Source organism: Oryzias melastigma, linkage group LG12 (assembly GCF_002922805.2).
Source record: "Oryzias melastigma strain HK-1 linkage group LG12, ASM292280v2, whole genome shotgun sequence".
Taxonomy (NCBI): domain Eukaryota; kingdom Metazoa; phylum Chordata; class Actinopteri; order Beloniformes; family Adrianichthyidae; genus Oryzias; species Oryzias melastigma.
Genome location: NC_050523.1, coordinates 15791972 through 15809096, shown reverse-complemented (window position 1 = coordinate 15809096; position 17125 = coordinate 15791972). Strand labels below are relative to the sequence as shown.

Genomic DNA, 17125 nt, shown 5'->3' with positions numbered 1-17125 from the left:
CACTAAGATGTACTTAAGGTATACCAAACCTCACCCAGTTTTTCAAATGAAATGTTCCCATATTTTTCCCCCCTTGACAAGCCTCGAGAGCTTTCCTGAATTGGATTCAAAATTCCTTTCTCATTGCTCATGCTCGTGTGATTGCTTTTGATCTGTCACGGATTTGTTCGTGCCACGAGGCAACGGCCAGCTTACATTTCCAACCTCTCCGTCTTTGAAGTTGGCTGCTCTCCTCTGACACTTTGCCTAATCTTGTTTTTTAAAAGGTGAGAGTTTGTTCCCAGAGCTCCAGCCTTCTCCTGTCAATCAATCGGTTTTCCTTCCAAATTAAAAAAGAAAAAAAAAATACCCAAGACAATCAACAGTTCTGCCTTATCTAACACATTTTCCTTGAAAGGACACTCTCCCCCAAAAACCACCTGATCTTAAATCCATCCAGCCTTTTGTGACAAAACTCAGACGACTACAGGTGATGCTAAAATTCCCTTTATAGTTGCTCCCTTTAGATCCTCTTTGTCCCTCATGACAGAGGCAGCTTTTAACATTTTACTGATCTGATATCCTTTAAACACTCCATTCACTCTTTAGCTCAGATCACACAGATATTGATCTGTTAAAAAAAAGACAGATGAGGAGGCGGTCAATGGCAGCGAGAAAGGAAATTGACATTTCACAAGGGTGCTGTAAAGGGCCAGATAAGCCCAACACAACACTTAATTTTCCTACACTTCTCCCGCTCCGACCAGATAAAATTAGAGGCTATGGATGATGGCTGAGATATGATTGCAACGGATATACCTTCTGGAGTCGTTTGCCTTTGTTTCTCCTCATCAAAAGTCTGAAGTCTTACCTTTATGATGCCTTTCTGTGAACAAATTGACCAAGTGAGTCATAGACAAAAGGTCATTGATTGGGTCAATGATTCATGTTCATCCGTATACCAGAAATGGATTAGAGGGAGATGAGAAGAGGCGATGCCAATTGTAATGGAAGCAAAACTATTATTTAAAAAGACAATTTGTCCATGTTTAATTCATAAAAACAAAGATTTTTTTGCAACAATTAGATCAATAAAAGATTCAAAACAAACAATCAAACAAATTATATCAGCAAACTGATTATATATCTTGAACTACATAGAGTTCTGTGTTGTAAATATTGTACTAGCCCAAAGCTACATTCATACCGGGCCTACGTTTAAGTGGCCACTTACAATGACAAGTCCATGTAAACGTGTGTACGTGTTTACATTGACTTTGTAAACCAGTGAACCATAACCCTCCTTTTAAAACCAAAGAATAAGAAACAAAAAAATAAGAAATAATAAGGTTTTGATTATGACTATCCAAAAAAACAGCGCAGATTCTTGCTGTAAACATAAAATTCACACACAACAGTGTATTCAAAATTCTTAGTCTGAATAAAATATGTATTAAGTAGTTATCAACTAAACTAAAGCTGGCAAACTCATGTTAAACCTACGGATCAGCCCTGAATCGTTGCTCTGGTACATAGAGACCAAAAACTCTACAGTCGCTTCACTTAAACAGCAAATAAAATATAAATAAAGTGTCTTGTGTACATTGAATAGTAATCCAAACCGCCTGCACTGCCTTTGCTCTCCTCCTTTCCTGGAATGGCAACACCTAATATTCACAGCTCCAACTCCGATATCAGCCTACGTCCGTTGTCCACAGCCGATTGCAAACTCTTTGTCCTACATCGCCAGAGGTACTCTGAGCTTCCTGCAGGGCTCAGAGTGCTGGTCTTGCGTTCTCCAGTCCAGGAACGGTTCTCTATAAGCTATCAAGTCCAACTGATTTAGTGAACTGCAGCCACTCTCAAGAGCCCGTTAGCTTAGGCTAACTCTTATGCTACGATCCCTGTAAAACATTTATAAGTCCCGAGCAGAAACTTACTATTAATTTACCGAACTCTTCATCACTTATTCCAACAATGGACCTTGTGGGGGATGAACCATGACATAAAAATAGAAACAAGTCGACACGTTTGGTAGCTGTGTGAACTTTTGACAGCTAAATTGTGAAAGCGCTGAAGTTTGACCAGTTAGGGACTCAGATTTGGTGGCAACTTTTGTGTAAGGTCCCATTCAAAACACAGAAGTACGAACCATTTGAAAATTGATCATGGAGGAGACAGTAATCATTGTGGTTTGTGCTTAGTTGGAATTATATGATGCCAAGTCTTTCATTTATTGTAAAGATGGCAGCAGCGTCAAGGGTCTTGTCTAAGGACCCACACTGGATTAACTCTTTAAACATGTCCTGGGACTTAAACCCAGGTTTCTTTGGTGGCAGTCCTACACCCAGCTCGCTTTGTACTTTCAAGATAAAGCTTCATAAAATGTTATTTTATATTTAAGGTGACGTGCTTATCCAATAACGCATGTTAACACTACAGATAACACCAGTGTCAGTTTTCGCCATGCATGACAACAGTTTAATTTTCTGAAGTACAAAAACATAATTTATAAGGATGTAACGATTCTTTGTAAATTGGTAAAAAAAAAAACGATTCGAACTCATCAACACATTCATCGGTGCAAACAATTAAAAAATCGGTTTGTCTCTATCTGTGCCTAAATGCAGATTAGATCACATTTCTTTATGAAGGCTTGCTGTGAGTGTGCGTGCGTGCCTTTGATTGTGTGCGTCACGGACTGAAAATTACTTCACATACTGTAAGTTGGTCCCTCCAGGATTTTGTAATGTTGCGATCGCAACTATTAACGCAAATTCAAGCAAAGCCGAGATTCATTCCTCACTCTGCAATGCTACATTTTCATCCCAACTTCGACCAATCTACCACGACAACAGTCTCGGGTGACGACACAGCTTTGCGACTATTTCTATTCCGACTCCTTCCCGGCCTGGGAGCCGTGCTCTTTTTTATTAACTCTCTATAGCTCTAAATGCAAGCTGAGTGCGAGCACTTGCGAGTGCGCACTCAGCGGCTGGGGGGCTCCCCTGAGCGGTCCATCACACGTGGAGCACAACATGAACCGAGTATGAAAGGATTCGGGATCATTTCAGTATTGTGTATAACTGTTTTATTGAATCCTTTCTGTTAGTGGGAAAACTGACAGTTTGATGTACGAAGAAAAAAAAAAAAGGTACTTTAATTCATTGTGTTGAGAAAAAAATCTGAAAAAATCCACATTGTGACTTTAAAACTGTCAATGAAATTGTGGTTTGATTGAATGATTACATCGGTAATCATTTATGACACAAAACATGCATTTTACAAGGACCCAGTGAGGAAGGAGGGGGTATAGGGTCGATAGCTTAACTTTTTGGACTACTTGACATGGGGGTGGCAGTCCAATTCACTCCTCCAAGAGCCAAGGGGAGGGGCATGGACCGGAGACGCAACTTAGACAATGGAAACTGCACCGCAAGCGGACCATTGTAAATCTGGGGATCCACTCTTAATCACTGGGTTATTTATTTTATTTTCTTTCCTGAGTTAAAGTTAGTCCCTTTTAGACCTTGGAGTTGGGTTGATGGCTGGATCCGACTACTCTTTTTCTCTACTGCCGCCCACAGGAGAGATATGGAGTAAGCAACCCTAACTCATCAACGTCATCTGTGACTGATATTTACCACTATACTTGCTTTCAAGTATCATTCCACTATCAACGTCCATCTAGTTCCCAAATCTAAGTCGTAGTCATCAAGACAGAAAAGTTTCATTGGTTGAGGCTAAATCTATTAATATTTCAGCTGTATCTGGGTTTTCGATCCATTGCAAATGTTCTGACCTTCCAACTGACATGGCTAAAACATTTCCCTTTGAGTGTTGAAAAGGAATTTTAGTACTAGACTAAAATTTACCATCAAATGAAATCAGTAAAGAAGTTCCCTAAAATAAAATGTTTGCTAAATCCATGCAGAAAACCAGCTTCCATGCTAATCAATATTTCTAAAGCCATACACTTTCCTTCCCTTCTGATCTGAACTTGATTTATAAACCCAAATTTTTTGGATGATTGCATTAGCCACTTTAGAGTATGCCAGCTGCCCTAATCAGTGTGACAGTGGGTGGTTCGATGTCGTTCCGGGGGCGACCTTGCATGCACGATCTCTATTTGCACCAACACAAACCTTGTTGCTTGCGAGACTAAAAAACTTTCCCAAAGTGTTCTCATGCACCATCGAGTCTTAATTACGCGTGTGCTGGGCCAAAAACAGTAAACTAAGAAAGCTCCAACAAACTGCCAATTATTTCTACGCACTTTGCTTAATTAAGACTTTTCAGTCAGTAGACCTTCAAATTACCAGATGAAAGTTTACCCACCAAAGTAAGGTAATTAAATAACATGAATTAGCATGACTAACAGTGTGGAGGATCTCTGATGCCTTTTTAAGAAGTGAATGCATTAATGAAGCAGAGCGTAGCTTGCAGAGAGGCTGACGCGGGGAGGAAATAGTGGAATGTTTCAGGGGATAAAACAGTCAAGTCAAGACGGAGCGGCGGGTGCAGACGGGCTTTGTCTGGCGAGCGCTTTTCATCTGATAGTGTTTATCTTGTCCCCCGTTCGCAGCATTGCCATGCACCAGCACTTCTCACCGGCTCTGATAATGGAAAGAGCAGCATCAAGCTCATTAATTGAATTAGCTCCCTCTTTATCTCCACATCTGCCCATGTCCACTCAGCCCTAAAAACACTCCACAGGCAACTACTCCTCAGCTAATTGACTCAGAGCGTCTCCTCTGCAACCCTGTTTCACCTTATTAATTTATTGGTCCAGGTCCCAGCCTGGTTTATGTGTCACTAGCTCCTGATTAATTTAATTTTCCCCAGAGGTGACTGAGATTATTTTGTTTTGCTTTTTTACCAAGAGTGAAGAAAAAGTGAGGAAAATGTGTTTTTTTTTTTTTTTTTTGGAGCAACAGCTTCTGGATTTTAATTCATTAGTAGTTCTAGCTGCAGGTAGTTGAAAAATGAAAGAAAAGAAAATCAATAACATGCTGTCCTCTGTGGGAAATTCCATACTATGGAGACATATTTGCAAGAAAATAAGGCATTTTGATGCTTTTAAATTTGAAAATGTTTTCACATTCTGAAGTGTTTTGGTGGATTGTTGATTGTGGCGACTGGCTCCGCCTTTTCTTGTGATGCAGGAGCCAAAGGTGCTTTCTCTGTGACAGGGCAATTTTGCTCACTTTATTTCAACTTCACAAAAAAAAAAAAAGTTTACTTTGTCCACCATTCCCTGAATGTGTTATCAGATAGACACAGGGTTGGGTGTGTATGTGTGTTACGTCCATTGAGTTCCCCCAGGTCTGTGTCTCCATTGTTGCCAAAGTAATGATCTGTTATCACCTGGATGGCAATACAGGGAGCCATTTTCCTCCTGTTTCTTCTCATTTTTATTATTTCAGCTTCAAGTTGAGTGGGTGAAATAACCTTGCAAATAGCCTCTTGAGGATGACATTGATCTCTCTCTGTTGTTACAAATGTTAGATCAGAGCAGACAGCATATGCCATTGCGGGCTGCAATTTTTATTATTCTAGTCCCTTATTCAATAAAGTCCTCTCTGCAGCTCTTGTCTTCTTTTGATGGTTTTTTCCAATCATCTGCCTTTTTTCATCCAGTTTGAGAGAACACCTGTCCTTTCGAATCGCAGCCTGGCAGCTTGAGTTTTTCTGCTCGCATACCTCTCACACTAGACTTGTTTTTTCCCCCCTCTGTCCTTAGAACTGAAACTTTTTTTATTACCTTTTTTTGTTGAGACAATCTCACTTTTCCAGAGGAAAAACTTGTGTCCAGTTTTTCAAGAACAAGCTGTTAATTGTATCTCCAAGTTGCAAATATAGATTTGTGAAGAAATTTTCATTAAATGGATTCATGCTCCTGTTATAAATACTGTTATCTGGGTTTTTTTTTTTTTTTGTTTTTTTTTTTTTTTTGCATTAGTGTTTTTCATTTAAGCAAAAAATGGGATTTTGCTGGATAAATACAACAAAGTAATTTCCGTGTGTCATTTTATATAAAAAATGCAACTTATAAATATTCAAAAGGATTTTGCCCTCCACAAAATATACACTTTCAAAATTCTACAAATATGAACATGGCCCAGGGGCCTGATATACTAACTCGAGGGCCGGATCCGGCCCACGGTCCTTGACTTTATCACATGTGCTCTAGAGGATAATTAGTTAGACGTAGGTTTTATCTAGATTGCTTTTCAATTTACTAGGGTTTGGCTGAAAAAAATCTATTCTTAAAAATCAACAAAAGTAAAGTATTTGCCACAAAATACAAATGGATAAATAAATATACTCTTTGGTGTCAAAAATATACATAACCAACTTTTTTGACACAATAAAATCATCCACTTCACACATCCACTTCTCTTAGTTTGTCTAGGACGTTACTGAGCCTCAGCATTAATCCAGAGTGCCAAACAACACAAGGCTTTGTTCTATTTCAGCTTATTATTAATATTTTTAATCACACACATAAATGAGGAAAGGTAATATTAGAAACCTTGTTAGTTTTGGTCTGCAGCAACGCCTTAAATGAGCACTAAAATCTTACATACCAGCAAATTGGGGAAATTTGATCCCCAAATCAATAACATTTGATTTGGGGATAAACAAAAATTCAGTCTAGGTTTTTCTGTGTAAGTTAGTGTTTTTAATGCATTTTACATGCTTTAATTTGTTTACATTTTTATTTTTTATTTTATTCATTTATTTAAATTAAAACAAACAATATTAATCAATGTCTTAGCAAGGCTAAAACATAAATATGCCAGAATAAGCACAGTAGCTAATTTACATCTGTAGTCCTAAGGCAGATAAAAGAAATACATATAAAGATTGAACTGAAGAGTAGACATTACAGACATGATTAAGACATGGCGTATAAAATAGAACAAAGTAGACAAATCCACACAAACACCTTTACAGTAAAGAGAGATAAAACAAACAAAACACTAGAACTCTCTGAAGTTTAATGCACCTATAGGGTAATTTTAAGTATAAATATATGATTTATTGGTTTTAAACCAATTCTTTAGAACCGTTTTGAATAGTTTTCAGAGTTTCTGATGCCATCTGGCAGTGTATTCCAGAGTTTGGTTCCTCTGATGGAGGCCTCCATTTCACTGAATTTGGTCCTTTGTACCTCACAGTCTCCTCTATAGCTCTGGTGCGAATCCCTACATCTGTTTGTCTATATATAAAATTCCTTGAATATGTAAAGTGACTAAAACCCTAAAGAACCTAAAGAACACCAAAATATTTAAATTGCTCTACTACTTATTGCTCTACTACTAATTGTTCTCCATTGGGTGACAGCTTGATGCCTGATGAGAGATAAACATGCAGAACTGTGTAATCTGCATCTAACTGTTAAAATAAAGTTATTTGCAGATGACACTGTTCTTTATGTTCAAACAAAAACAAAAGATGAAGCTGCTGCAATCCTTTTTAGAATTATGGTGCCAGTCTCTAATTGGTTAAAAAACTTGTGCTTTTATCTTAACACACAAAAAAACTGAATAATTTACACTTTAAGTATAATGTAATTGTTCACCAAATTATATTTACATTTTCATCTGGGAGAGTAAAATCTGTAATTTGTAGTAGCATTTGTTTCGTGTTATTGTCAAAAGGAGCAGAATCTGGAAACAGATAGCGGGAATAAATATAGAAGCTAACAGGTGTCATCTACATCAGAACCGATACTCTAGTTATTAGTTTGAGATTTTAAAATTGATTATAATATATTGAAATGTAGCCACAATATTTTCAATCATTCAAAGCCTTAATTCCATTTTGTCATGTTTTTTGGCATGGATTTGGTAAACATCAATAGAAGATGTGTGCCTTTATTTAGAGTTTGTGTCTCATATTGTCAGATTTTGCATTTTGTTGAAAATGAGTACTTGCAAACACAGCAGCAATAATCACAATGATTTTCATGTTTTCATGAGTTATTGAGTAACTCTTTAAAATAAGCAAAAACATACTCCCACATCATGACACTACCACCAGCCAAGTGACCTCACCAGGTATAAAAGGATTTATTTGTTGTTATGCCTTTTGCTGTTTAAATTGTGTGTGTGCGCATATGAATGATAGCCTGGATTCACGTTGAAGCACAGTTCTCACAGCTTTTATCTATCAAGGTTAAATGTATTTTTTGTTCTAAAAGGATTTAATTATTTTCCCACCAAAGGGTTTTTTTTATCAGTCTTGCACAATTAGGAAAAAAGAAAATTACCAGGTCCAGAGTGTTTTAATTTAACATATAAAGGAAAACAATAAGAACACTTGTCTGAGCAACCCAAAAAGATTGAAAATGAACTTCTTGTTAAAGCTATATCGTTACAGTGATAAGATGACACACTCCAACAGTCCACTTTTTGGGAAAAGTTATTTAAAATTGAAAAGGAAAAAACAAGAATTAAGTACCAATATTTTAGTTTTTTTCCTTTGGTAAATGACCTTGGTATTAGCAGGATGTTCCCCTTCCAAGTGTCCATTTTCAGAAATTAATGGACTTTGCAGAAGCAACCGTCCGATGCAATTAGGGCTCGTCGCTGTCATTTAATGTCTGATAATTGACAAATTGTCGGACATTGTAATAGAAAATACTTACATATTAAAAATAAGAGTAACCTGATTAAAAAATGGTAATTGGTCTGTAATTAAATAATTGCAATTAATTTGACAATTTAACAACCCTAGTTAAAAACCATAATTTTGTTCTTATCTGTTCTTGCTTGATTTCTAGATTGAACAATAATACAGCTATTATATGTTTCTGTCTAATAAGCAATGCAACAATATCCACAGCATGTTAAATTGAAGAAAAGCTGACTACCATAAGGGTAGATATTTAATCAAAAATGTAAGAACTTTTCAGCATAGTGAGTACCTTGATTTGTTGAATTTCTGGTATCCAAATTTAGCTGCTCAAAGGAATTTTGTGTTTTGCTTTAAGCTCTTATTTAAGCAGTCATTTATCTATTAACTGCATAAACTAGTGCAATCAGGTGTCATTTGACCCACGTCGCCTCGCCACACGACTCGGGCGCTGCAGATGGAGACTGAGGCGGCCTTTTGCTGTCGTCCGCGAGTCCTCATCTCACTGATGCAGGTTTCATGGAATTAATGAGGCAGCTTCATGTGCTGATGCTTGTGAAAGAGGGTCTCCTTTCAGATTGCTTTCCTTTATTACCTCCCCCACCACCACCGCCACCGCCACCACCACCCCTCGATTTCCCTCCCTCCCCAGAAATCACATTAGCTAAACCAATCTCATTTACAATATGCCATTTGTTAATTTAGACCCTTTGCTTGATTTCTATGGAACATACTGGGGCCCATACATGAAATACAGTATGAGCAAATATATATCAAGGGAGGCAATCGTTTTATAAAGACAGAAATAGAAAGAATCACCGAAAAGGACTGCGAGTTTTTACAACTACAAGGGAAGCACAGTATCATTGTGATTCCTCAGAGCTCAATCCATAAACCTAACAACTTCATTATTTGATTAAATCATCATTTTCTGCAAGGAAATGCCTGGGAGAATTAGAAAAAATAAAAAAATAAAAGTGGTTTGGGGGTAGGGGCGGAGCTACAGGGGAAATGGGGGGGGGCAAGTGCCCCCCCCCCCCACCAAGTAAATTTATAACTCAATATGAGCATCATTATTGACTAAGAAATCAGCAATACAAAAATAAAACAATGAAATAATTTGAAATGAAATATTGATTTCATACAAAAACAAATGAGACAAAAATAAAACTATTTGATTGAAGGGATGTTTGTTTCATGTTAATGTTGTCATTTACCACCTTTCCTAAGTATTATGCTCCCCCTTTCTACCCCTCATAAATTTTTTGCTCCGTCAGTACTTGAGAGATAATCCAAACTGTTGAAATTAGTCAGAAAAAGAAGTAAATGTCATTGTTAAGTGAAACAAATGCGAGGTTAAAACTGAGCACCAATCAAACAAGAGGGTACTGTCACCTCAGCAAACGTTAGAAAACAAAGCTGTCATGAATCACAGTTGGAAGCAATATTATTATTTTTTCAAGCTGGAGTCTGATATGCGATCAGTGTGTCGTGGCTGTGTTTAAAATGCGGTACCCCTGCAGTTTCATGTCAGCTCCGAATTTGCCAGTGAAGTTGTAGTTATTACCGCGCTGTAGATAAGGTGACAACTTGAAAACAGGGCAACAGGAGAGCAGCAATCAGATGCCTTCCCCTAATTACAGTCTTCATCTTCCACATCAGCGGTCTCCGGCTTTTATCGTCAGGAGCAACGACCAACACAACCGTGATAAGATCAAAGGCGACTGGTAAATGCGGGAGATGTAATGACTGTGCTCTTCCACGCACCGCCGCATGGGTTGTCATATCATTATCCCCCCGTTAACACCCAGCTTTTTCTCCATCTTTTGCAAGTCTTTCAAAGATACAGAATGAGGACAGTGCAGGAACAATTACCCAGACATTCATGTTTTACTGAAGTGAACTATTTATTTCTTCTCACCTTAACACCTTCCTTCTTCTGCTTCCTCACACTTCTATTAGGTTTAGGACTGGAAGGAGAGTTATTTGTCATTTCGGAAAGGATGCCTCAAAAGCCATTCATGTTTTTCATGATAATTTCATGTGACAGAGGATAATAAGAGCAGCCACTCTCAGAAACAATCATGGAAGAGGAGGAGGTCACGCTTCCTCATTGCTTGAATGTCCACCCACAGACTTTGACCACGAATGCTGGAAATTAGAACATCATAAGATGGATGAAGACTGGCTGCATGAATTGAAAACCTCAGGAGCATAAAAAAATGTTATCACCTGCAAAATGCTGCATTTCTCTACTAATATAGAATATTTGTAGGGTTTAGAACAAGCTTAGTTGTTGTATTTTTTAGATTAGTTTGAATGTTTATACTTAACTCTTCATTTTTTCTTCCAGCTTAAGGGGGTATCTGTTGCCCTATGCCCTTACAACGACTGTATTTTTAGACTATAAGTTGCTCTGGAGCACTAGTTGCAGGAGCCAAAAAAATGCATAATTAAGACTGAAAAAGTCACACTTTTAGGAGAAATGTACATATCAAAATACAGGAATACAAAATGTTGTATTACTATTTCACATACCTGGTTCTCCAAGATCGGAGCGTAAGATTGACAGGCAGATTGGAGCGGTGTCCAGCGTTTGTGGTTGCTTTACCGGTCCGTTGTGGCGAAGAAAGAGTAGAGCCAGAAAGCAAAGCTCTCAATATACCGGTCGATCTTCGTTCCAGTTCTCACCTATGGTCATGAGCTCTGGGTCATGACCAAAAGAACGAGGTCCCGAATACAAGCAGCCAAAAATGAGCTTCCTCCGTAGGGTGACTGGACGCTCCCTTAGAGATAGGATGAGAATTTTGGTCACCAGAGGGAGCTTGAAGAGCCACTGCTCCTCCACATTGAGAGGAGTTGAGGTGGCTCTGGCATCTGGTCTGGATGCCTCCTGGACGCTTCTCTGGGGAGGCGTTCTGGGTATGTCCCACTGGGTGGAGGCCCTGGAGAAGACCCAGGACCAGAGAGAGACTACATCTCTTGGTTGGCCTGGGAACGCCTTGGGGTTCCCCCAGAGAAGCTGGAGGAAGTGGCCAGGGAGAAGGAAGGAAGTCTTTGCTTAGACTTAGAGACCCGAGTCCAGGATGAGCGGAAGAAGAAGGATAAATGGATGGATGGATAAATGGATCTCATTGTCCAACTTCTGTTTCAACTGAGCTTTGAAACAGAAGTGGGACATACCTGGAAGAGTCCCTCTCCTGGATTCCGGTCATTGACCTAAACACTAAAAATGAAGTAAGACCACTTCATTTAGGTCATTAAATTACATTCAGAGTGGAACGTAGTCCAAATTAATTAGTTTTTCGACAACTAGAAGCTTTAATTTTGGCTTGGGGAAGGAAAGATTTCTAGTTAGAGAGTATACCAGCAACCGGTATATCCACGGACTTACTTTGAATCTTAGTTGGCAAATTTTAGATGTAGACTCAATTTACAAAACTTTTTGTAGAGGAACACACTGAGTAAGGTGTAAAGAATATTTCTTACTGTCACACTTACATGCAGTTCTGCTTGATTACATCTACTATAAACACAACTCTCTTTCTTAGGGCCCTTGCAGAATAAAGGCTCACGTTAGATCCATTTTTGCCTTTTCTTTGGCCAATTCCTACTGACCCATCTCAGTGTTCATGGTGCACTACAATGTTGTGGAACAAAGGGACGCAACTCTGAGACTCCTTGTGGTCAAAGCTTGTTAGGTGATAGAAGTCAGGCGTAAAACACAGGAGAAAATAAGGATTCTTAAAGCTTCAGGAAAGCAGACTTGAGTGTAGAGACATGAAAGTCAACTTGTTGTGCAGAAAAAACCCAGAGATAAACTTTAATACTGGACCAGACTGACTTAATGTCTGTGCTGCACTGTTAAGAAACTTCAGCTTTTTGTTTTTGTGCTGATTTTTGGTGCTGCAAAGGCAACAAATGCACATGAGCGTGAACGTACACACATTGATTTTTTTAAGGTGCTTATGAGCCGTGTTAACATTGAAATCAATTTCAGACTTAAAGGATTTCCTGCAGTTGAAACTGTTTCCTTTGTAAAAAGTACTCCTGTCGTTGTACACAGACGGCGTGAAAACAGAAAATTAGGTCAATAACTGTCAGAAATATTTAAACAAACAACATTTTATAACAGAACATGGTGGCAGTGTCATCTGTCACTAGAGCATCACTCGTATGTTATGCCACTCCGTCTAACCCTTTCATAGGGTATCCGATCTGCTTCTGATCTGACTGAGATTATCTGTGGAGAGACCCAGAGATGGAATGAAAAATGACGCCATTGCACTACGGGTCTTTCATGGTATACTGAGGGCGCAGAGATGCTTCTGAAGCAGAAAGGAACAGCACCATGAAAGGGTTCCAGAATTTGGATCGGTACTTGGTGCTTTGGGTTTCTGTTTTGGTTATTTTAAAGACCCAGTCCAATGAAAATTGGGTTTTTAACATGTTCTTGTGGCATTTTTTCTGATAATTGAAGACATATATAAAGACAGTTCATCTCAAAATTGTCTTTCTGAGTATTTCTTTCTTTAAATTCCTATGAGACCAGTACTAGATGAAAATATACTAATCTAAACAGAGCTGTGTACATCTTGGTTTTCCTCAGCTTTAGGTTCCAAACTGTAGGTTGGATATTTCTTTGCACTGATAATGTTAGGTTCTGATCAAAAGATAATCAGAGTGGACCCCATCTTCAGTTCATTGCCTTATGATGTCCTCAAAAGTTGGTGTGAACACACCCAACGGGGTTATTGCTATTCAGAAGATTTGATGGTCAAACATCAATCAAAAAAAAAAAAAAGAAAAGAACCTCATCTGTGCATTTGTCAAGGTCTAAACTGAAGATTAGATAAATAAAAAGGTGTCCCTCAGGGTTGTAAACATGTATGCTTTGATGTTCCTATGCAACATCATAGTCGTACACATTTAGTTCTCCGAATAAATGATGAAGATACCCAGATAACTTTTTTGTAACAAGTCTAAGTTTGTACTTTTTTGTTTTAAAGATGCTTTTGAGTGAACAGAGACTGACCTGCTTGTGTAACAAGTCTTAATTTGTTGAACCACTCCTTTTCCTTCTTTTTCTTTCAAATACACAAGTCAAAAGGTTTGTGTCTTAGTGACTTCTTGAAAGGGTTGGCCCCACAGCACAAATGTGGGAAAGCAGCTTAGAAGGTGGTAGACGAAATGAGGAGATCTGCAAACTGGGTCAAATGCAGAGGGTGAAATTCAGGGAGCTGTCGAACTAAAAGAACGGTTCCCAATGAAATGCAACTCTTATCAATTGTTTGTATTTTAGCTGGTAGAACTAAGAAACAGCAAGACATTGTGTAAAACTCTCAAACTTGCATTCTTCTTGTTAAAAGATCACTCCAAAGACTTGGACTTCAGAAAGTGGAGAAACACAAAGTTTTTGTTGAATGCTTCATGGGTGTGAATGATTCATAGAGCTGTGTTTGAAGTCTGTACTTTTTGATGTGTGTTTGGCGCAATTTAAAACACACTTTTGTGTTTTAGAAAGAAACCAATGACATGGGCTTTTGAAATGTTTGGCATAAAGGAACACAGCAGACAGTTCTAGTATCCCCGTTTAGATGTATTTTAATTTGTGTTTTGGTATGTTCAGTGGACTTCCACCCTTAGACTGGAAGGTTGTGAGTTCAAATCCACACTAGAGTAAAAGACTGTAAATGGGACTCAACACCTCCCTTCTTAACACAGCATTGCAGCTTTCGGATTGGCAGTTAAACCCATCAAATGGTTCCTGAACCCAGTTGGGTCTGTAACTCACCGCTCCCCCTGAGGATGGATCAGATGTGGAGAACAAATTTAAAGCATCTACGTGAAAGCTAACGGAACTTTAACTTTATGTTGTAGGGTCAAACTGAAAGATGGCGTGGCCTTCCTGGGAGCCAGAGCCAGCAACCCCGTTGTGTGGACAGTGAGCCAGGACGTCCGAAGCGAAGGCCACAGGGTTGTGACACTGCACTGCCACAGGAAGGAGAACAGCTTCAGTCAAAGGTAAATTCAAGCTCCTTTCTTCTTGGTGATTAATAAGTTCACGACTGAAATATGAACTCAGTATTTCTCTGACAAGTGTCTGTGGAGAGTGATTGCAAAAACTTAAAGATGACAAAGGGCATGACTCAGCATCCCAACAATTAATTCTTTGGCACTGCCAAGCACTTACGTACTCAGCCAAGTATACTGAGCAAAATGTATCACTCAGAGAAAAGATGGGTTTGCTGGCCCTCAATAAATAAGTTGAGTGATATTTTATATTTGTTATCATCTACATATTTCATGATCTCACTTTTTTTTTAGTTTTTGCTTTCTATTAAAGACTCCCTCCGATTAAATTCACATTTATTGATGTTTGTTCTTGTGGAATTTTTCTCATGATGGAGGATAGATTTAAAGAAAATTAAGCTTAAAATTGCAATTTTGAGTATTTTCTTCAAATTGTTGTGCATCAGGAGTAGATAAAAAATATTATTTGAAAAAAAAAGACTGTAGATGTGACACAAAACTACAATCAGCAGGCCCCAAACTCCCTGTTTGGCTCCATTCTGATGCATCCACTTGTAGAGGAATTGATCCATCCACATCTTTGTTTTCTTTGTCCGAGCTGGAATCTGGCTCAAAACTGTATGCCTGGATAGCGCCGATATTTTTTGCCATTTTTTTTGTACTGTTAATGTTAGGTTGGGGGTGTGAGGAGCTGTAAGCTAGCGGGAGAGAGTGCAAGCATATGGGTGATAAGAAGTGGGGGTGGGGTTACTTTAAGCCAACGCTTCTGCCGACAACCCTTAGCTGTAAGCTAGCGGGAAAGAGTGTAAACAGATGGGTGACGGGAAGTGGGGGCGGGTTTTCTTATGCCAACAGTCCTGACCAGAACTCTTAGCTGTAAGCTAGCAGAAGAGAATGCAAACAAATGGGTGATGGGAAGTGGGGGCGGAGGTACTTCCTGCCAATGGTTCCCGCCCACAAATCTTAGGTGAATTTTTTAATAAACTTTTGCTGCTTTGCAGAAATTCTCCTAGAAAGGGACACAGTTTTGTTTTGTTTTTTTTGCCTAAAACTGGGAACGCTTTTACAATAGACCAAAAGATGATCAAAGTGGAACTTCAAGGTTTAGGAAGTGTCAAAGCTTGCTAAATGAAGGAGTAGTTTCCACTTTTTGGAAAGCTTTTTCTTTGGGTGTATAAATCAGTCTCAATAGACACATGATTTTGATGGATTGCCCCATGGTAGTTGGCTCCAAAGCAATTGAGCTTTTACGGAACTCAGAGATGATTCCAATATCCAAGTGGCTGAGGATGCAACACAAAATGACACATTTAGAAGACAAATAGTACTTAAGTGCAAGTATTTACGGAATGAGTCCGATTCTGCAAAACCCTGTCGACAATAAGTCAATAAAGTTGCAAACTGAACATGGAAGGAGCAGTTGCTCATAAACTCTACTAATCTGGCGATGCACTGAAATTGGTTGTCAGGCACTTTACATAATAAATGTGCTGTTTATGGCCAATAATATTGGTGAGCCTTCATTAAAGAGGTGCAGCACAACATAATTTATGGCCAGTCTTAGAAACTCACTCAAAGCTATTATGTGTGAAACACAGCTGCCAGGAAATCCCATAAAAATGACAAGTTCACTGACATTTGTATTTTTCTATTTATGCTCAAATGATTAAAATTGTTTAACGCATATTTTTTTCCTACTTTATGAAGAAGTTTACTGCTCAGAAATGTTCAAACATGGACTGTGTACGCGTCAGTCTGCAACAGTTAGGATTCAGCTGAAAGACACGAGATAAAACCCCAATTTTTGAACACAGGAAGTGACACAAGCTGATTTGTTATTTCCTTCTTTCTGTCAAGGTGATGACAGTGATAAATGAAGAGTCATATATCATCTACATGCATCTCTCTGCGACCCGTTGAGAGGAGCACACACTGAATTTTACAGGATTGCTCATATCAAGGTCATTTGTGGTGAATGTAGTTTTTCTGCTCTGCAAGTTTGCTCCTGGTGAAAAATAAAAAAGGAAATTCACTTTATTTTGTTGGTGGATGGCATAGGAAAAAATCTTGAAAGAATATGGTGTTAACTACAGTATGCATGGCAACAAATTATACTTTTGTTTAATATAATTGCAATCAGTTAAAATGTAAGGTTGAAGCTATTGCTTTGATTACCAATTCACTTTTGAGTTTCTCAAAGGGACACAAAATGTTAACATTTGTGATTTTGTTGTTTACTTTTTTGAATTTATGTTTTGGGTTTCTTCGATTAAAATTTTATATCTGCCCACAGTAGATAGGCTGGGGGGTGTAAATCCAAATGTGAAAATACACAATTACGAAAAAAGAAACATATAAAAAAATACATAAATGCAACCTTACCAGGGCATAAAACTGTCCTGTTCATGCCTGTCCCAAGCTCGATAAATTCAAAGTTTCAATAAGACCATTCAGCATAAAACTTCTGACA

General features: G+C 38.4%; 1 protein-coding gene across 1 annotated transcript in view; it reads left to right on the top strand.

The window, feature by feature from the left end:
- Nucleotides 1–17125, top strand: part of si:dkey-112m2.1 (transmembrane protein 132C) — a 213916-nt gene that overhangs the window by 128128 nt on the left and 68663 nt on the right. Inside the window, exon 4 of the mRNA XM_024257731.2 lies at nucleotides 14503–14646. Coding sequence (XP_024113499.1) covers nucleotides 14503–14646 — 144 coding nt within the window. The remainder of the gene's footprint in view (nucleotides 1–14502; nucleotides 14647–17125) is intronic.